A 21,041-nucleotide genomic window follows, 5' to 3' on the forward strand; every position below is an offset into this window, starting at 1 on the left:
AGCGAAGCAGAGGGGCGGGGTGAGGAATGGCCACCAAGTCCAGACCAAAAAGCACCAAATATAACCGAGCACAGGAGAGCTTTGCTGCTCTGATCAATATCCTGACACATTAACACCGCCCGCCACGCTCAGTACAGCCATTAGGGGGAGCCTCAGCCAGGCGGGGATGTGAACCGTGCGGCAGAGACTAACCTGGCTTCAAGTCGACAACTGAAGTTACGAGCTGGCCAGGGTCCGTGCCGTACAGGACGTGCCCCAGGTCCAGCGTCTGGCCGCTCATCTGCAATGGGTGAAGGTAGTGAGAACAGGCAGGCTGCTCGGGCACCCCAAACAGGGACCACACAAGCGTGCGGGTGGAAGGAAGAGCTGCTCAGGGCAGGAGGAGGAAGGAGCTTCATAAGCAGAAGGAGAAGGACAGCAAGGTGAGGGACGAGGTCATGCTGTTTTCAGGTAGCAAGTAGCCCTGGGCAATAGTTACCAGGACAAGTGCCAGGAGGGGCCTCACGAGAAAATCAACCAGAACACATTCCGTAACACGATCAGCATCTAGCTGCGTAAATGGGTACGTCCCAGTCATTATGAGCACAACAGCAATCATGGTCATTTCTCCATCGATATTTACAGCATAAATAAAATGTGTGGATGAGAAGTTGCGCAAAGACAGATCCCTGACAGCCTGCATCTTACAGCGATGGGTCCTAATCAAACACCAAGTCCGCGCGGTGATGGGACATGCAGACACACTGAGCAAACACCATTCTAACCCTGAACCCACACATCGTTTGCAGGATTTAGCAAATGCATAGGCAGCAGCAAAATCGCAGTGCGTAACTCTATGGGTCAGGGGTCTGTGTCCATGTCCAGAAGGCTGCGGGTTCAAATCCCATGCCAAAAGCAAGCCCCTTAACCCCAACTGCTCCAAGGGTACGAGTTATCCCTGTTCTTTGACCCTCATTCATGTGTTGCTTTGGACAAATAAAAGCAAATAATAAAAGAGTCAATAAAAGCAAAATGAACCAGTTTTACACATTTCAAATGCTGATACTCAAAAGTTTCAGTATTAAAGAACACTAATGGTTTTCTACTCTTGCATCTGAATATTGTGGAAAATTACAGAAACCGAGCACACCCTAAGCACAGATTCTCCAACAGAAAACGAGAACATTCCACTAACCAGCGTTTGCTCCAAAAGTCCAATCATCATTTAGATATCAGGGGGAAGCTTTGCAGTTCAACTCAGCCTGCCTGTTTTGTTGCTGCATTCTTTCAAGCATGATTTAGTAATGGTTACTGTGGCGATGTAAGCATGTGTTGATTGGACACTGCTCCAGTGGGGGCTATGCAGGACACTGACCGTTTAAATCACAGTTTAAGTCACCTGTTACCAGCAGATTGCCCAATTTAACCCACCGGCATCTTTTGGGATTTTTTTAAACCAGTTTTCAGACATTTCAGGCACATTAACAGAAAGACCACAACATACAATCGAATATTGAGCTATTTAAAATATTACTTAGAGGCAATATGACTAACTATGATTATGTCGTCCAGTAAGCTTGCGTTATTCATTTTGAAGTTTACTTAAGAGTGAACTGTTTTACGTAAGAGTGAATCACGTGTATCAGTAGAGACTTTTTAGCAAGTTAAACAGAATGTGAAATGCTTGTCTTTTCCAGTAAGGACTAGGGGTGTAATGGGACACATTATATTATGGAATGGTTTGATACGCCCCTGACTGTTCAATACGTACATGTGATCTATGGCATTACGATATGCCTGTCATTTTCCTATATGTATTGGCACGAATACAAGACTTATTTCCCAAAACACACAGAAAAAACTGGGGTCATCTTATGAGGGCTAGACTTTAAATATCATTATAAATAATATAATATTATACAACAGCAGATGGCGTAAATGATCCGTCTTCGGGTTAAAGGTAGCCGCATACTTCAAACGTAACCGACGACATTTCAGCAATATGACGTAGTAGGAGCAGTGATCCCACACACCGTCGACAACTGGCTGACAGGGTGACGTCGTGGGGCTGGGCGGCAGCTTACCTGCGCACGGTTTAAATTAATGTGCGTATTAGTGTGCCTGTTAATTGTGAATGTCATAACGAAGGTTTGCCGCGGAATGTGTGCCAGTATCCATGAGCGTCATATTAGCGTGTTTCCTTGTCTGTGCCGCTGCACCAGTATGAACCGACAGTGGCTGTTAATTAAGGGAGTACTTCATTTTAAGACAGCCGCCATCTAATTCAGTAGAATGACTCAACCACACACCACAATACATTTTTTTTGCCCTCTTTATGTGGGTTCTGTGTTCTCTTGGGTTGTGGAATTTGTAGTATTGATAATATCTACACTTACTCTGCTGCGAGTGGCTGTGGTTGCTTTTTAACAGTGACATGTTTAACTTTGTATATGTTCTTGTTACAGAAAAACAAAGTATGTACAGGTTATCAAAGTTAAGAAGCACTTTCAGTGTTAATGTTTCTCTTCTTGACTTTATACAGTAGACAAACTAAGCCTAGTCAGTCATGATGTAATTTTTTCCTGAATGGAGAGTTCTTATATGAAAAAAACAGAGTGCATCATTTAATTAAAGGGTAATGTGTTTTTACTTTCTTCTTAAAGATACCAAATCCATACCATCACCATGGTCCAAAAACCATGACACATACCGAACCATAGTAAAACCATACTGTTACACCGCTAGTAAAGGCAGACACTACTAGTAGATTAGTTCCATTTGGCTGTAATATAACTTTGTGGAACATTTCAACTTTGTTTTATAAATATTGCAGTATTTATAGCAAAAATAGCAAATATCGCAATGTGTTTTTCCCTCCATATCATTCCGCCCTAGTTTCATGGGTACTGTTAATATTTTAAGTGATCCTTTTGCAGCAACGAGTGATGTCGCATTTCGTATGGAAATAAACGGGGTCGCCTATAAGCCAGAGAACTTTTGTTAGGATTGTGTGAAAGGCAGACAGATACACTAACGATTTTAAAAAGGCCCAACTATTGGTGAAATTCATTTAGTAATTTTTCACAAAAAAATGCCCATCCCTACTAGTTAGGTAAGAGAATTCAATGCTGCCTGATCACCAGTCACTGGATATTAAGTCAGTTCTGAGTCAATACCGAGAAGGAACCACCCACTGGATTGTACAAATATTACATATTGCAGTGCCCTGGGCAAAATTTTGCACTTCCATTCAGGAGTCATTTACGACAGAATATCTGCAAATACAGAGTACAAAACCGATATTTTTATAGAACTACTAAAAGAGCCTTTAAGGGACATTAGTAACACCATTCTTTAAGATATGCTTAAGCATTCCTGCATTAAGAAAATAACCTTTCCTTTATTTATTTGAACATAGTAGTACACAAGCTACTCTTCAATAAGTCTTACAAATAAAAACACTAAAGTGATAACTCTTCCAAGAATTTCAGTTAAATCCAGTTTAGTTTTTTTCCCATTCAGAAGTGATGTAAGCAAAAATTAAGAAAATCAAATAAAAACACAGACCAGAAGTCAGGCAATCGCTGCATTTTCCAACACTGATAACAATAAATCCAGGTATCTTCTGCTTTTTGCAGTGTAATTGTCTTAAGGAAGTTTGCCCGACACACTAGCGGTGCACAATTATTCGAGGGGGAAAAAAAATGCACTCGCGATTCACACCTGTATGCGATCTCATTTCTAAATTACAACAGTTCTTCTGCATTGTATTGCATCAGCTGTATAAAAACAAGCGCTCGTGCTTTTCCCCAGAGTGTCTCAAGCGTCCCATAATTCTGCACATCTTTAAAGGGCGCTTTTCCACCACACCTGGTACTGTACTTTTGGTACTTCTAGAAAGTATCAAAAGTACGGTACTTTCAAAGTGGTTTTCCACTGGAGTAAAAACTGGTACCGGTGCCGAATGACATCACGGGATATTTTGTACTGAATTTGAAAAATGGCAGTACGATGCGCTTTATTAAAACCAACATTGCATGTTGTGCACATCCAATTCTTACTCCACCAGTGACCTAGATTAAGACCAGGCTTTTTCTTCCTTCAATTTATTATGTACATTATAGTGCAGGGAGTTTATGTTTCGCTAAAACATTTTAACTCTGTCATGGGAAAAAAAAATGTATTAGGTTTAGCAATTTTAATTATTCCTTTTCAAGATTATCTAGTAAATGTTTAAAAATCAGTTACCTCCACTGCTTTTGCATGAGCGCTGCATGTGTTCTCCAAGACAATCATAATCAGTTCCATCCTTGTTGTTTAAATCACCCCTAAACGGATTTGTGAGAAATTTATGTTGAACTCCTGATTTGTTTTATAAATACCCCAATATTTATTACCACAAAATCACACTGCAATATCCTAGTATATTATAGAAAACACTTTATTTCTTTTTATGCTATCCTGATCTCTGCTTCTTTGGACCAGATCGCAGTTAAAGCTTGTCACCTCATTTGTCTTTTTATCATTTATTTTTTATCTTGTTTGTTGTTGCTTTCTGAGTTCGTTGCTGTTTCTGTTGTGTTTCAGCAGCAGGCTATGTCCATAACCAATGGACAAAGTATCGAAGCACTCACCCCCAAAAGTAACCACCCAAGGTATCCAATGAACCCAACCCCAAAGTAAACACCCCAAAGTATCAAAGTACCAAAAAAGTACCCCAGCTGGGACTTTTGGTACAGCCGTCTTGGTTACCCTAACTGAACGGCCAATTGAGTTTCTACCTTTCTATGGTCAGAAGTTGATATGTCGGTCCTGGATCAATCACACGCTTGGCACAATCGTGTTTTGTTGTGTTTACTTTTGCAGTTTAATAAGTGCAATTAACTTTTAAATTTGACGAAAAAAAGAGAATCGTGATCTCAACTCAAAGCAAAAAAAAAAAAAAAAAAAAAAAAAAAAAAACGGGATTCATATTTCTTTAGGAATCACGCAGCCATAGACCTCACCATCCAGTGTTTTCCCTTCTGACAAGTTCTGAGGCTGGTTCATACTTCTCTACACATGCTCAACACTGTCACATCCGCACTGCGTATACGGACACAGTGACGTTAATGCTTCTCTGGTCAAGCCGCACACATGGCCATAAAGGAAACACATTGTGTGCATGCGCACGTTGAGTACTTGCTACATCATTCCAACACGGATATCGAGGAAAAATGCTTGCACGTGCGCCGTCCGCCAGGACTCCAATTTCCAGTGCAGAGCTGCCCGCAGAGGAGCACGGTGACGTAACACACGTCATGAAAACTCCACATGGACACCTCCGTGTGTACGCATGCGGGGAAGTATGAAGCAGCCTTTAATGTCTCAGCCTGGCGGCTCAGTGGGATTGCCGTCCTTTCAGGTGCCCTATCAAATTAGCGCTGCTGAAACAAGCTCCCCTGCCTTCAAAACACTGCGCTGCGAACATCACTGGCATCTGTCAGTTGTTTCCATTTCCTACTTTTAGCATATTTCTACACTGTAGGCGTTTAGCATAATTTAGGTTAAGTGCTAACTTCCAAATGTATCTGCAGATATTAAAGCCTCCCTCAAGCAAGGCACGATAATGTCCATTTACATCACAACTATACGACATGATAATTTCCTCAGGTTCTCACTGTTTAACATAAAACAAAACAAAATGTTAATGTCTCCAATACTAAACAATTAAAATATGCTTTGCTGGGCCCCTTATTACATGTAACGTTACATCCACCGCTAAAGTGAGTGCTGTGTGATCTCTATGAGCAGAGACAGCACACACATGTATTTACTTAGCAAATACTTTCATTCAATGTACAACTGAGAATGGCAGTCCATGGAGTAACTAAGGTTAAGGGCCTTGCTAAGGGTCCCAACAGCGACACTACTCTGCCAACCACGGGATTCGAACAGCTGGCCACCTGATCACGAGCACGGAGTTGCTGCCGTGTCAAACGGGAATCACTAGCAGGTTCTCTAAATACATTTGGATGGACGATCAAACAGTGGAAACCGAGGATGGTGGAGACAGCTCAGCCGGGACACCCTCCCACGGCAGCATGGAGCTCTGCATAAATGGCACAGGTACAGTAGTGCTTGGAGGAAGCCAAGCGCCCGGCCAGGCAAGCGGAAACCAGGGCGAGGTGTAACAGGATCACGGCTGCAGGCGTCACGCTCAGTCCTGGCCAGCACAGCGGTTACGCAATGCCTGTGACCTCCTGCTCTTCTGTGATGGGAAATCACCCTCTTTCACTGGGATAAACATGTTTACGCAAACCAAGAGTAGACCTCACTGCGGCCTGAGGAGAGAGCAGTGACCTTAGTTTGTTGGGGGAACCTACTTAAGAGAGTCAACAGCAAAGCATGAAGGTTTTTGGAGGCTGCCGTGGCTCAGCACACCACTGCCACCAGCACTGCGATAAAGGCTTACACTGCAGCCTCTCCTTGTCCTTGAACTGGCAATCGACCTACTGCAGGTCTGCCCCACTGCGCACTGCACCCCCTGCTGCCTGTGCCGTCAGCCTCCTCACCTGCGGCGGCGTCGGGGTGGAGGAGGGCCTCCCAGCAGGAGGCGTCGAGGTTCGGCTCCCGGACCCTCCCGACATGATCTCCTCTGTGATGTCCTTACCGCCCCGGTTGGGGTCACGGATACGTATCTAGGTTGAAAATAAAAAAATAAAACACAGAAGGGGCTTCTTTCTCTTTCCTGCTTCAAAATTCAAGGGAGGATTCAGGGGGGGGGGGGGGGGGAGACGCAAGCAGACAACACACCACCATCCATCAAGGGTCAAGGTGGCAAACTATATGCAGGCAGGCTTAAGTAAACAATTTCAGTCTCAGCTGAAGTTAAGTTAAGTTTAAGTATCTTCTTATATGAAAATCCATCTATTATTACTATTTGACATCTTAATGAGACAAAACTACCTAGACAAAACCTCCTGGAACATATTTTCAAAGGAAAAATTCCTTGAAACCTGATGACATTCAAGATATAATAAACACACTGAAATTTTATCCGAATCTGAAACTAATTCTGCTGCAGGGAAGCGACATTTCTCAGGTTTGCTGGGGCGATAGATTCACATCCAGCAGCACAAACCAAGGCATCAAAAGTAGTGATAGGGGAGGGTTTTGTCACCCGGAGTGGGCGGGGCTACACTATGGCCAATCATCAGCTGGCTTAACAGAAACCAATGAAGAGCAACCAATGAGGAGTAGATGTGAACCTCACAGCACAGTGTACGCCTCACCATGGACCCAGACTCACCGGCTTCTTCTCTCTCTTGGTGGGTGGAGGTTGCTGTGGTGTAGGCACTATGATTTGGGGGGAGGGGGTGAAGACAGTCTGGCTGGGGTAGTAAGAAGGCCCCGCTGAACAGGAGGGGTGGCGACAGTGAGTTATAACCAGAGAAAAGAGCTGAATCACAGAAACAAAGCTGATTTGTTTCACGTCTCCATACAAACGCTGCGCTGTATATAATTAACAAGCAGTAAGTCGATTCAATTAAAGAATTAATCCAGCAATGACCATAGAGTCTTTAAAGTGATTATTCAAAATGCCTGCTTTTCCAAAATGGGGGAATGTCAACATTAATAACTCCCCATAAAAGTAGAGGGATTACAGATACAGAAACAGAAACATGCTTCTAAAAAAGCGCAGGTGCCCTGGAGTAGGGGGGCCACTCACAGTATGGCCCCGTAAAATCCCCAGGCCCAGGGCTGTGGTAGAACGTGCTTGGCGACTGGGGCTGCACAGAGTACTGCTGGGGGGGTCCTACATAGGGGGTGGGGTGGCGATACTGTGGAAGGGAAGAGTAAAGAGCAGCAGCATTAAAACAGATGTTCCCCGTGTATCCAAGACCCCCAGCAGGCAGGTGGGCCCCGCCCCTCCCTCACCTGGGAGATGTAGTACTGTGGGGCCTGCGGCGACGCAAAGGGCATAGGCGTCATGGTCATCATGATGGGCTGGTTGCCGGTATAGACAGCCGGCCCAGGAGGCTGCGATGGGCGGAGGGCGGGGTTGTTGCTGGAGAGGGTGGGCCTGGCTTGCTGCATCTGTGGCCTCTGAAAGAACTACACAAGGGGAGAAGGCCGCGGGGGTTCAGAGAGGCACGGATGCAGAGCTCACCTGTAAACACAGCACCCCTCCTGCCTCAGAGCCAAACGCAACCAAGCAAAAGCCCACTCAGTCCATCTGGGGTACAGACCAGAGACTCTGCAAAGGCTCAGCAGAAGCTCTCGTGTTCTGGGACTCATCGTGAGCTCCGCACTGCAATTCCCATGTTTATCGACACCCGCGCCTCCTAAGCAAATAAGCGGACAGCGAGCTCGGAAGAAGGGTGAAGGGATACGACCTTCCTCATGTCCCGCATGCTCCTCATCCTTACCAGTGGGGAGGGGGGGCATTATGGGGTAAAGCCCTCTGCGGTGAAGCAGCAGTTAGGCCAAGCACTGCTGAAGGTCAGAGCAGAGCAGGGTATCGGACCAGTGCCGTACAAGTAATTAGCCCGGTGTGCTAGGGCCGAGGGCTGGCGACCGTCAGTGTCAAAGGCTACGAACCAGGGGCTCCCTGATTATGGCCATTCAAATTCAAACTATTTCATGCTAAATGGATCTTTTTCCAACATAAACATAACTAGAAAATGTTTGACCAGAAGTCACGAATGAGACCATTACGGCGTTAAACCTGAAAGTGGGTGACCCCAAACTTGAGACCTGCTACTTTCTTGTCTCCCAAAAGTGCTTACCCTTTTGACCCCATGATTAATAAAATTCTGATTCGGCATGCTACATGCATATTATTTAACATGCAACAAAAATCACAGAATGGAGCCGTAAATGAGCCCCATTCCCCCAACCCCCAGTAGCTGAGGGGTGACAGGAAGGCGCGTGCGGTAACGCTGCAGTGTTTTCCATGTGCGGCCCGTCAGGCAGCAGGAGGAAGCCCCTCGGACTAGGACAACTTCAAAGGCCTCATTGTTCATGGACACAAGAAAGTCACACGGAGTCCAAAAAATTTTAAATAAAAACAAGGCCTTCAAAGCTCTTTCTGACCAGACTGACTTCACCTCACAAAGGTCTGGACAAATCTGTGTTTTTTTTTAAAGTAGAATATCAACGTTAAAAAGCAAAAAAAAAAAAAATCAAAAGGAAAGGCCACCTTGCTTAATGGTAACCCTCATTCAGCTTAATATCACAAGAAGCCTCACACGTGCACTGTGGAGGAAGAGGCCACTGCAGCGAGCAGCATAACACTGTCTAATACGCCGACAAAGCCATGGAAAGTCTATATATAACCAAAGACAGGATAAACTTTCCACATGGCGGCGTACCCAGGATCAGAGGCTGCTTCCCAAATTAGTCTGGGGGGGGTCGCGGCCCTTAAACCATGCATTTCCAGAAACTTCCAATTACCTGTATGGGTCTGAATCCTCCCTTGAATATTGAAGCAGGAAAGAGAAAGAAGCCATTGGGAAACACAGTGATGAGCATGGAGAATGTACAGACGGCACACGCATGGAACACGCACGGCACACGCATGGAACACGCACGGCACATGCACGGCACACGCACGGCCCAATCCTAACCAAATGCCATCCTGCTTAGAGGGTTTGGGTTCTCCTCTACCCTCTACCCTCTACTTCATCATTGCTCTCTCTCAGCACTGTAAAACAGGTCTCCTTCTTGCCACCATGGCAGGGGGGGGGCCTCCACTCCTCTTCGACACCACACATGGGGGCCTTTCCTCTTCCTCACTCGAGCCGTACCTCTTCGCTGCAGATCATCATCTTCATCAGCATCATCAGCCCTCTAACCATCCGCCGCCGTAAACTCCATCGTCTCTCAGCCCCACCGCAGAGATCATGAGCCCCTTCCCACCCCTCACTGGCAAGAGCGGGCGCCGCCCAACTTCAGCAGAACGGGGCATGACTGGCAGCTGGTGGCTGTGCCACCAGTCCCCCTGTGATTTTGCGGGAGAGAAGCGGGCAGCCTCGCGTTGAAAACCTCTTCTCCTTGTCACATTAAGCTCAGATGACTGATAGCCTGGAGGACATGGCGTCGTAAGGTCGTCAGGGAAAAACACAGGAGACAGGAGGAACAAAATGCTCCTCCAAAAAAATAAGGATGCAGAGGCAGTCTCAGGTACCAAGAGGGCCTGCAGACACCTCGCTGCGGCAGTGTGTCCGGCATAAGATGATCAGCACCAGCGATCTTTATAAAAACCATGTCTGAAACTAGCGCCGCTAAGCTAACACGCTCACATTCTCAGGCATAACAAACCTGCAAGAATAAAACTGGATGAAAGAGCACAGTTTAACCATGCACAGCAGATTTTTTTTAGTAATCATCTCAGGCAAACACACGGAAAAGGACGGGTGGCAGGCGGTGTATTAAAACCTGTGTTACCTGGTGGTGTGTTGGACGAGGGCCAGCTTGAAACTAAATGTGGAGGACAAGGAGGAAAGCGAGAGAGGCACACAGATCAGAACCACAGCTGCAATCATACTCGTCCGGCATGATTGCAGCACTAAAGGGTTAACGAGCTACCTTGGGGTGGGGGGCATAGCAAATCCCTATGGACAACTGTGTGAAAAAGGATTTAAAATAATTGATGCATCAAATGAGGATTTGAAGATTAACATACTTGGAGATATACTATTGTGAAAACCAGATCCCAGTAAGATCCCCTTAAAGGAGCAACAATCCAATCATTCGGGAAAGGGGGGCGCTTACCGAGCGACTGGGCGGCTGCGTTGGGGGAGAATATACCAGCGAAGCAGGGCCAGCATTCTGTCCAGAGGAGTAGGGAGGCTACGGGGTGGGGGAGGGACAGGGTTAGAACGTGCCCACACAGTAACACAGCAAAACCAAGAGCGTACTTTCGGTGAGAGCTTAGGAAAGTCCAAGATGCGAGATAAGGTGTGGGGGCGTGGCCAGCATGTGGGGGCGGGTCCAGCGTGTGGGGGCGTGGCCAGCATGTGGGGGGGTTCACTATTAATAGCTCCCTGTGGCTGAGAGGTGGGAGTAGGTCCCTCCCCAGGCAGGTTGTGGAAGTGCGGTCTCTCATTATACTGGGGAAACACGCCACCGGAATAGCCGAGTCACTCCGGCGGCTCCCCTTTCTGGGCACGGGTTGGGGGCTGGGCCGCGGCAGGAGGGAGCAGAACAGCGACAGGTTCCACAGCAAACAGACACAGAGGGGCACATCCAGACAGACGCCAGACGGAGATGGCACCGCTACCCACACAGGAATCCAGCGAGCGGGGGGCGCCGAACGACGACGGCGAGGTGCAGAAAAGCAGCGGCAGAGAACAGAGCTGGAAGGAAGGAGAGCGCACAGGCCGGCCGGCACACAGCCTGCAGAGCCGACAGGGACGCCGCTCCAGCCAAGGGCCGCCAGCGCCTCGACATCCCAAGGCGGACATGGGGATACGGGTGCAGGCACAGAGAGGGGGGCGGGGACACAGACAGCCATACATACAGGTACCTGAGAGAGTCCCGGGGACGCCGCGTGGCCAGGGGGTGTGGCTGCCAGGTTAGGCTGCCCTTTGGTGAGGTCGTGTGCGGTGTACGGGGGGCCGGCGGGTCGCGACACCTGATCCAGAGACCAAGGGTGAGATGGGGTGATATTGTCCGACATCCTTTTAGAGCCACGCTTAGCTGGCGCACACGCCTAACGAGTACGGGGGGGGGCGGGGGGGGCGATACGGAGACAGCTGCTTCCTGCTCTCCGAGTGGCACAGAGACAATGCAGCTCAGCAAGAGAGATGAATGAAACAATGAGGATCTTTATTCACCGGCCGATCACCGAGATCTGACAGCCTCACCATGGTTCCTGCTACGTCCCACAGGCCCAACCACCATCTTTGATCATCTATACGATATTATCCTCTCCAATCACATGCTGTTTTTCTCAATCAGACCCCGGGATTCCTTAATGGTCCCTAAAATCATTATTGCATCCTTGATGCATGATTATACATACAAAAAGGGAAAAAATAAACTTTATAGAACTATATTTAAAAAACAGCATCAGCCCCAGAAGCTTGTTATTTTTTTAACATGCTGATGAAGATGGGCAGAGAACACCACAGAGTCTTAGTTCTGAAGCATTCCAAAGCCACTTAGCTGGATATTTTACTCGAGTAATTAAAGTTAAGTACTGTGCTTCAGATTACTACACTGGCACTTCCCGGGCACTTGAAGCAGCGGTGCTTGGTTTACGAGTCTGCGCCCTTGTTCGATGCACTAGCCACCACTCAGAGATGACTGCTCACGTTCACGTTGTAGACGGCAGTCACGCCTGGCTGTGCGGAGTACAGTCGCTCCTCTAGCGGAGGTTGCAGTCGGGGGATCCTGGGGAGCGAGGCGTTAAGGGAAACAGGGGCACGGTGTGGAAGCCGAGCCGAAGGGAACAGGGTGAGGTTATAAACTACACAAAACAGGCTACAAGTTAAAGAACAATGTTCCGGACACTTTCAGATGAGTCATTCTGAACATATGCAATCAGGGAAACTTGCTAGAGTCACAAAAATTTTTAAGTACTAATTTCACCTCTCTTTCAAAAAACTTTTGTACATACAGTCAGTCCTGCTGCAACACACGATATCACACCATGAATCTGTTCTAACGGGGCTCGATATATTAGTATCCAAGTGCAATACAATGCGGAATTGCATTTGTATCTGCTTGATTTTCAGTCAGAGAGAAAAGCACTATGTGAACATCAATGTAATATGCTCTTAGCGAAAAACATTACTTGAATGATGGTGATGTCTGAGTCATGAACGAATCATTCTTTTGAACCCATTCTATTCAGCAGTTTTCAAATCTAAAAGGAAACTTGTACATCCACGCATCAAAGTCTTAGATCCTAAAGATCTAAAAATATTTAACAAATCATATAAAACACACATAACCTTTTTAAATTCATTTACATTTGGATTTATTTTCAAAGGCAGTCTGTAGCCACATCGTCTTCAGTGGCCTTCCGCATACCGTAATCCGTCGTGTGCATGCCCGGCCGCATGGTGCCCCTCCGCATACCGTAATCCGTCGTGTGCATGCCCGGCCGCATGGTGCCCCTCCGCATACCGTAATCCGTCGTGTGCATGCCCGGCCGCATGGTGCCCCTCCGCATACCGTAATCCGTCGTGTGCATGCCCGGCCGCATGGTGCCCCTCCGCATACCGTAATCCGTCGTGTGCATGCCCGGCCGCATGGTGCCCCTCCGCATACCGTAATCCGTCGTGTGCATGCCCGGCCGCATGGTGCCCCTCCGCATACCGTAATCCGTCGTGTGCATGCCCGGCCGCATGGTGCCCCTCCGCATACCGTAATCCGTCGTGTGCATGCCCGGCCGCATGGTGCCCCCCCGCATACCGTAATGCGTCGTGTTTGTGCCGTGTTCAGGCCCGGCCGCATGGTGCCCCCCCGCATACCGTAATGCGTCGTGTTTGTGTCGTGCGCACGCCCGGCCGCATGGTGCCCCTCCGCATACCGTAATGCGTCGTGTTTGTGCCGTGTGCACGCCCGGCCTCATGGTGCCCCTCCGCATACCGTAATGCGTCGTGTTTGTGCCGTGTGCACGCCCGGCCGCATGGTGCCCCTCCGCATACCGTAATGCGCCTTGTTTGTGCCGTGTGCACGCCCGGCCGCATGGTGCCCCTCCGCATACCGTAATGCGTCGTGTTTGTGCCGTGTGCACGCCCGGCCTCATGGTGCCCCTCCGCATACCGTAATGCGTCGTGTTTGTGCCGTGTGCACGCCCGGCCGCATGGTGCCCCTCCGCATACCGTAATGCGTCGTGTTTGTGCCGTGTGCACGCCCGGCCGCATGGTGCCCCTCCGCATACCGTAATGCGACGTGTTTGTGCCGTGTGCACGCCCGGCCGCATGGTGCCCCTCCGCATACCGTAATGCGCCGTGTTTGTGCCGTGTGCACGCCCGGCCGCATGGTGCCCCTCCGCATACCGTAATGCGCCGTGTTTGTGCCGTGTGCACGCCCGGCCGCATGGTGCCCCACCGCATACCGTAATGCGTCGTGTTTGTGCCGTGTGCACGCCCGGCCGCATGGTGCCCCTCCGCATACCGTAAGGCGCCTTGTTTGTGCCGTGTGCACGCCCGGCCGCATGGTGCCCCTCCGCATACCGTAATGCGCCGTGTTTGTGCCGTGTGCACGCCCGGCCTCATGGTGCCCCTCCGCATACCGTAATGCGTCGTGTTTGTGCCGTGTGCACGCCCGGCCGCATGGTGCCCCTCCGCATACCGTAATGCGCCTTGTTTGTGCCGTGTGCACGCCCGGCCGCATGGTGCCCCTCCGCATACCGTAATGCGTCGTGTTTGTGCCGTGTGCACGCCCGGCCGCATGGTGCCCCTCCGCATACCGTAATGCGTCGTGTTTGTGCCGTGTGCACGCCCGGCCGCATGGTGCCCCTCCGCATACCGTAATGCGTCGTGTTTGTGCCGTGTGCACTCCCGGCCGCATGGTGCCCCTCCGCATACCGTAATGCGCCGTGTTTGTGTCGTGTGCACGCCCGGCCGCATGGTGCCCCTCCGCATACCGTAATGCGCCTTGTTTGTGCCGTGTGCACGCCCGGCCGCATGGTGCCCCTCCACATACCGTAATGCGTCGTGTTTGTGCCGTGTGCACGCCCGGCCGCATGGTGCCCCTCCGCATACCGTAATGCGTCGTGTTTGTGCCGTGTGCACGCCCGGCCGCATGGTTACGTTGGAACAGGACTGACTACATTCCTTTAAAAGATAAATGTTTATTAGGCAAAGGATGCACACTTCTGTGCCTGACAAGGGATCAAATATAAAGTTTTCCTGCAGTCAAAAGGCGGATTCACCAAGCCCAAGTTACCACACTATTGTTCTTCACACATTTTTTTTTGTTTAATTATTAATAATTTTGCCAACCGCAAAACAGCACATCAAATAAGGGTTATTAAAAATTAAGCATCTGGTAAACCAGAAGTTGCAAATGGTAGCATTTTAAATCTGGTTTCTGTACGACTTGAAGTTCAATAATTCTTTGATTTTCATATTCCGACCACGACCACGTCTTATTTCTACATGCATGAGTCCAAACACTTAACATCCCAAAATAAAACCAGATTGCAATAAACTTGCAGAAAAGTGTAGCGATACAAGAGAAATGCGCTATGCAAAATGAGGAGGAGTAAACATCACCTTCAGCTCTGCTCCACACTTACCCCCATGGTATTCTGAGTACCAGACTAAAAGGGCCAGGAATCTTAACTACTAATCTTCCATTTTCTTTGTGGGGAAAAATCTTCACTTAACGCCTTTGATGTAATACATAAATCATCGATCCATTAGCGCTTGAGAGGACGGTATAAGAAAGCCGTTGACGTGGAACTCAGTGCAACTGCAAGTTTCAGTATGAGGCTCCGCTCAAAGGAACGGCAAGATGCCAACAGGTCCCTAAACCTGCCAAAGCACACTAACAGGTTGCTGAACTCCGTTATCTTGGCTGTGGGCCCATTACATTCACATCACAGGCTTTCAAGGAATCGAGAAAGGTTTCAATTTCTTATTCGTGCAGTTTTGTCGAGCTTCCCTACCCCCTCACAAGGTGGGCAGGAATCACCATCTATAAAAGGCCCACTGCCAGCAGCTCCTCGAACCACGTCCTGAAACCCAATCACGCCATGCCGCTCACAGGACCCGCTGCATGCACAGAAATGATGCACTGGCGCCACGAGTCACACCAAATCCACACAGGCCACCATTGCAGGCCATGGCAGTACAGCCACCATTATCTGCAGGGACAGATACCAGGCGCTCACTCCAGAAGTTCAGACCAGCTTCAAATCGAACAATCAGATGCAAATCACACAAGCAAATCCCACTGACAATCTAGAGCCTATTTAGTCCACATATATTTGCCTATGTACATCTCACGCCTGCCATGCATGAGAACATGGCCAAATGTCAAAGACGAATCAAAGATAAGTTTAGGGCAACAAGCATCAGACTCAACCTAAACTGGGCTGCTTAAACACATGTCATTAAAACTTTAGGGGCAGATCACAATCAGTACTGTCACACAGCCACGGCAGTTAGTTTTAATGATTTTCAATTACAAAAGTGTTGTCCCAAAACTGCTTTCTATTAATATTAAACAGAGTAATGCTTTCAGGAAGGCATTTTAGCCTTTGCTTCTGTGACAAAAAATTTAAAATCAGCACACCAATGCAAGATGATTAAATCAGTCAGCAGTCAGGTGCCACCTACTACTCAGGGCTGGAGAATCAGTACAATGACAATTGTACCTTAACATCATAAGGGAATGAAATGTGAATAATTGTTTTAGGGCAACATTTCAGTTCTACAGGCAGAAACTCACTGAATTATCCTAAACAGCCGATGACAGGGCACAGGACATCTGAACGAGCACAGTGTTCCGAATGCCCCAGTGGCTCCGCCTACTCATTCCCATCCCTTGGCCCATTACAGCGAAAGTCTTAATGGGCCAAACACCACCGGAACAGAGGACCACAATGCCCACAGCACATTCCAGGGAAGTTCGGATAAGTCCACATGCCGAGTCATCTGAGGAATGCTCACACACCTAGAACATATTTAACTCAGGGACACGAAGGGCAGGAAAACTAAATGAACAAAAGCACAACCTGATGTTCCGATGCAGTTTAGATAAAGGCGGCTGCTTGTGGGAGGCCCAGTACTCAGAAACATATGGGACGAATGAAAAGTTGTCATGAGAGTTTACGCTATGCTTACTGGCACTGGAGAGCCAAAATAAAGCCAAAAAACAAGAAAAGGGGGCATATGCTGGTCTTAATAAAACAGTACAAACCCAGATAAGGGGCTCTGGTTGGCAAAAGTGTGACGCAGTGATATCAGATGAGGTACCACGTGGAAAAAGGAACACAGATACCCTCAAGGAGCAGACACACCTGAACCAGCACGCACTCAGAGACCGCAAGTCACAGTTAACCAAAATCCATCAGAGATAAAACTCTAGATGACCACACTGGTGTTCCCATCTGCTGGGATATCAGCTAAATGGAGATAAATGTAATGCTAATGAAATAAAACAAAATAACTGCTTATCTCTAGCCATTATCCAGCATGCTTCAACTGAGACTACAGTCTACAGCATTTGTGGTGGCTCAATCCTATTATTCATCATCTCCCATGCAGACATGTTCTGAATCACGCTCATACAGCTGGATCATAAATAAATTCTTTCGAAACCACACCATCTCCTGTGACCTAAAAGGCGTTGTTTCAGATTTAAAGGAACAGGAAGCTTTCCTTTCTGGTAAAATGAAACCAAACCCTCCGCCAAGGAATGTTGTCATGGTACTTCTTGGTCTTCATCTCACAAATGCTTCTCCACTCCCAGAGGTGGGGGGGGGGGGGGGGGGGGACTCCTGGGTGGAGAGAGTGAGGTTCACAGAAGGCCCAGTGGAGACACGGCTCCCATCTCCGAGGCCAGAGCGGAATAGTCTCCCTCCCCTGGCCCCCGACAATCGAGCCCTTGTTCTACGTTGCGAGTGCCGGTCTCCATCCGGACCGCTAAGAGAAGAACCGTCACTTGGCTGCCAGCGATCTGGCTTTTGCATTGAGGTGGGGGTCTGGGGGAAGGTCAGTGCACGGCAAAGTGGGGCAGGTGGGTGGGGGTCTGGGGGAAGGTCAGGGATCAACAAAGAAAGCCCTTCCTGACACGTCTAATCAAGAACTGACAGCAAATAATCACAGTGCGCCCAAGTCACCAACCTGTAAGCCGTTCTTCCTTCTGCACAGGCCAGATAACATTATCATTCAATAATACGCAAATTGTCAAGTGATTTGGAAGTGAGCAAAACAGCCATCAGTCATCAATAAAATTACCATAACAAGCAGGTAGTTCAGTTCCATAACCATTACCAATATTACCCCAAAAGGCAAAGAGGTTAACTTACGATAAACCCCATACTAATACCAGCCGTCCCATTTCTGCAATCAGTGTAAGCGCACTGGAAAAACTGTGCTTGGACAAGAACCAGCCAGCTTATACTGAAGTAAAAGATATTTGGTAAAGACCTGATCTGTGAAGCCACAAACACTGCCTTCATCAACAGACAATGGCAGACTGCCTTCATCAATGTCAGATTCTCTGTTTTTTTCTTTTTTGGAAGAAAAAAAGTCTGTGACACAGGTAACAACAATATCCCTTAGAGTTAATTAGAAACAGAAGCTCCGTGCAAGTATACGTTACCCTCAAAACGAGGTCACTATAACATTGTCTTTTTCAAACCTGTACAGTAGGCCTTGCCATGCTCAGGGGGGGGCGGCAGGGTCTGAGCTTGTAGGTCCACCTCCCACTATCGTCTCACCAACGGTCCTATTGTTTCCTTCACCGCTGGAAGTTTGACTCTCCACCAATCTGCCTGACTGCTGCACTCAGAGCTGTTACTACAGCGATACGGCATAGGACTCCACAGTAAAAAATACCTTATTCCACATGCCGCTGCGGCGAGCTAGGAGCCGGACGTACCTGAATCACTAAACACGCTCCACAGGTACCAAAAGGCACTGCAATGCACAGCTATGACTAATCACGCTGAAGGCAAGGGCCACCTTAACAGGAACAACACATAGAAATACTGAAATGTTTTTACAACATTCACATTACATAACATTTAGTGCTCACTTCATAAAGGTATGAATACATATGTTTATTCATTCAACTAAAAGTGATTAGACTAATGGCACCATATTCATTCCCAAGGGGCATTTTTCCCACAAATACATTTTTACCTCATTGAGTGATCTTGGTATTCACCAAGGTGAGAGCAAGTTTTGGGGTCAGCCAGCACCCATGAAGGAGCTGAAGTTAAGAGCCTTGCTCAAGGGCCTGATGTCAATTTAATTACTCTGCAGAATGGAAGATTCAACCCATGATTGCTGGGCTTTACATTGCTCCACATGGAAATAAAATACCAAAGTCAAAATGAACACAAAGGCCAGCATTAAACCTTGCCAGAAAAACTACAAGATGCATGCGCGAACACAGATGTGAATACTTGAAAGGGATCCTCCTTGTCCCAACTTCAACTGGTAGGCACGAGAATTAGCCTTCCCAGCCATTGTTAGCCGTCTGTGGGAAGGACCCCCCCCACAGCCTCCCACCCTGCATGCTAAGCAGCACAGCCATTGTCTGCAGAACACCGCGGAAGCCATATGTGCAGCACGTTTCCCTGGCAACCACCAGCAGCCCTGCCCCCTCCTCCAGTGGCGGGAACAAACCCCAGCTGGGAGTCTCATCAGACTAACACTGCAAGCTCTGGCTCAGAGAGGGGGGGCACTGGTACAAAGAATCAGAGCTAGCAGGAGGACCCAGTACAGCTGGGAGCTTCATCAGACTAACACTGCAAGCTCTGGCTCAGAGAGGGGGGGCACTGGTACAAAGAATCAGAGCTAGCAGGAGGACCCAGTACAGCTGGGAGCTCCATCAGACTAACACTGCAAGCTCTGGCTCAGAGAGGGGGGGCACTGGTACAAAGAATCAGAGCTAGCAGGAGGACCCAGTACAGCTGGGAGCTCCATCAGACTAGCCTAAGACCGCTAGCCTAAACTCAGGCATAGAGAGGGTCTCTAGATAAGACCTAATGTAGATGTGAAAACCATTCACTGTCCACTGCCCTGTGAGGAGGCTTCCATGAACACACCCCACCCCAAAAAAATTGAATACTAAGCTTCCATCTGAATTGTGATGCTGACCAGAAGATGTGCCCATAACCATATTATGCGAGTGTCTTACAGTGAGGAATGCATGTCATGTGACTTAGCTTCACTGCTGTTAAGACGGACCCATAAAATGCAGAAGGGCAGGAGGTGCATGAAACAAGAGGAATCTCATATTCCAGGGAAGAGTAAAGACAATGATATGGGAAGAATCTGCAGTCTTCTGGAGCCAGATGCACGTGTGTTCACTCAATATCAGCTTCTTTTAGTAATTACCCAGATAGTAACCAACCTCACCTGTTTTTTAGGTGTGAATGAGGTGTCGATTAAAATTAGTTTCAAGTCAGCAGTATTGTAACTTTCAACAGCTGGAAGCTAATTACACACAAAAACTAAGCTGCTAAATAAATTGCCTTTTTATGTATACACAGAGGTTTAGGAAACCTAGAAAGTATTTTTTCCTGTTTTCCATACAGTAATCCTCCTTAAATTCAATTAAATCAGACATTGCAGATCCGTTATATGAAAACAAAAACCATTTCACACTACAGTAAATACTACCAAAAAAGTAAAGCAACAAATTAGATTAAACATAGCACTAGATGCATAAATTCTATGTATGAAACGCTATTAGAAAAACTAAATTTCAAAAAGCCTACTAATATGTAAATTGTCAAGTTCTATATAAAGATTAGTGAACTGCAAGTTTAAATTGACTTTTTTTAAGCATGACAGGCAAATGGCTAGAGACGATGCTTCTGCGGTGTGGTTATTTAAAACAATGATATACAGAAACAGTCCCTGCGGAAAATGTTATTTGTAGATCTTAGGATACATTTTAATAACTAGTGGTTGGAAAGTATGGAAGCTCAATGAAGCTTTCGCTGGATGATCCTCAGATGCATCACAGACGCCCCACTACAGAACAACATCTGTTTGCTGTATCGTTACAGTTTGTGCTCACTTAAAATTCTGGTTTGCTTAAATTAGCTAATAAAGGGTTAATATAAAATTAAGTGAGGGAGATGCAAAGGGGGGGGGGGAGGCTAAAATCATCTCTGCATTCAACAGTGTAAAAAGCAGTGAGATCATTAAGACAGCAACAGTTTCTGACGACACAGAGTGGCAGAAATGGCCAATCCGGTTAGTCCAGAGCTCTCGGTTATACAAAATTCTCATCACATTGTTATGTATTGTCCAACAGGTACAGCTTATTACTACACAAGGAGAGCATAAGCCTATATGGCTAAAATGTTTCTGATTTAGCAGGGGAAGAAATGAACAGAAATATTAATAAGAGGTAAATGTACTTAAGCA

The 21,041-nt window shown here is 47.5% G+C and overlaps 1 protein-coding gene across 7 annotated transcripts in view; it reads right to left on the bottom strand.

Moving 5' to 3' along the window:
• The window catches only part of eif4g3b (eukaryotic translation initiation factor 4 gamma, 3b), a 41,767-nt gene that overhangs the window by 17,241 nt on the left and 3,485 nt on the right, over window positions 1–21,041 (bottom strand). For 3 of the 7 annotated variants that reach the window (XM_072713424.1, XM_072713423.1, XM_072713422.1), the window contains 10 exons: window positions 12,282–12,360; window positions 11,492–11,599; window positions 10,738–10,815; window positions 10,411–10,443; window positions 9,418–9,438; window positions 7,900–8,076; window positions 7,691–7,802; window positions 7,271–7,374; window positions 6,534–6,659; window positions 193–280 (listed from right to left, as the gene is read on the bottom strand). In XM_072713424.1, coding sequence (XP_072569525.1) covers window positions 193–280; window positions 6,534–6,659; window positions 7,271–7,374; window positions 7,691–7,802; window positions 7,900–8,076; window positions 9,418–9,438; window positions 10,411–10,443; window positions 10,738–10,815; window positions 11,492–11,599; window positions 12,282–12,360 — 926 coding nt within the window. Of the gene's footprint in view, window positions 1–192; window positions 281–6,533; window positions 6,660–7,270; window positions 7,375–7,690; window positions 7,803–7,899; window positions 8,077–9,417; window positions 9,439–10,410; window positions 10,444–10,737; window positions 10,816–11,249; window positions 11,460–11,491; window positions 11,600–12,281; window positions 12,361–21,041 lie in introns of those variants that run through there. The other 4 variants (XM_072713427.1, XM_072713425.1, XM_072713428.1 and 1 more) reach the window with 4 other exon arrangements.

Source organism: Paramormyrops kingsleyae, chromosome 6 (genome assembly GCF_048594095.1).
Source record: "Paramormyrops kingsleyae isolate MSU_618 chromosome 6, PKINGS_0.4, whole genome shotgun sequence".
Taxonomy (NCBI): domain Eukaryota; kingdom Metazoa; phylum Chordata; class Actinopteri; order Osteoglossiformes; family Mormyridae; genus Paramormyrops; species Paramormyrops kingsleyae.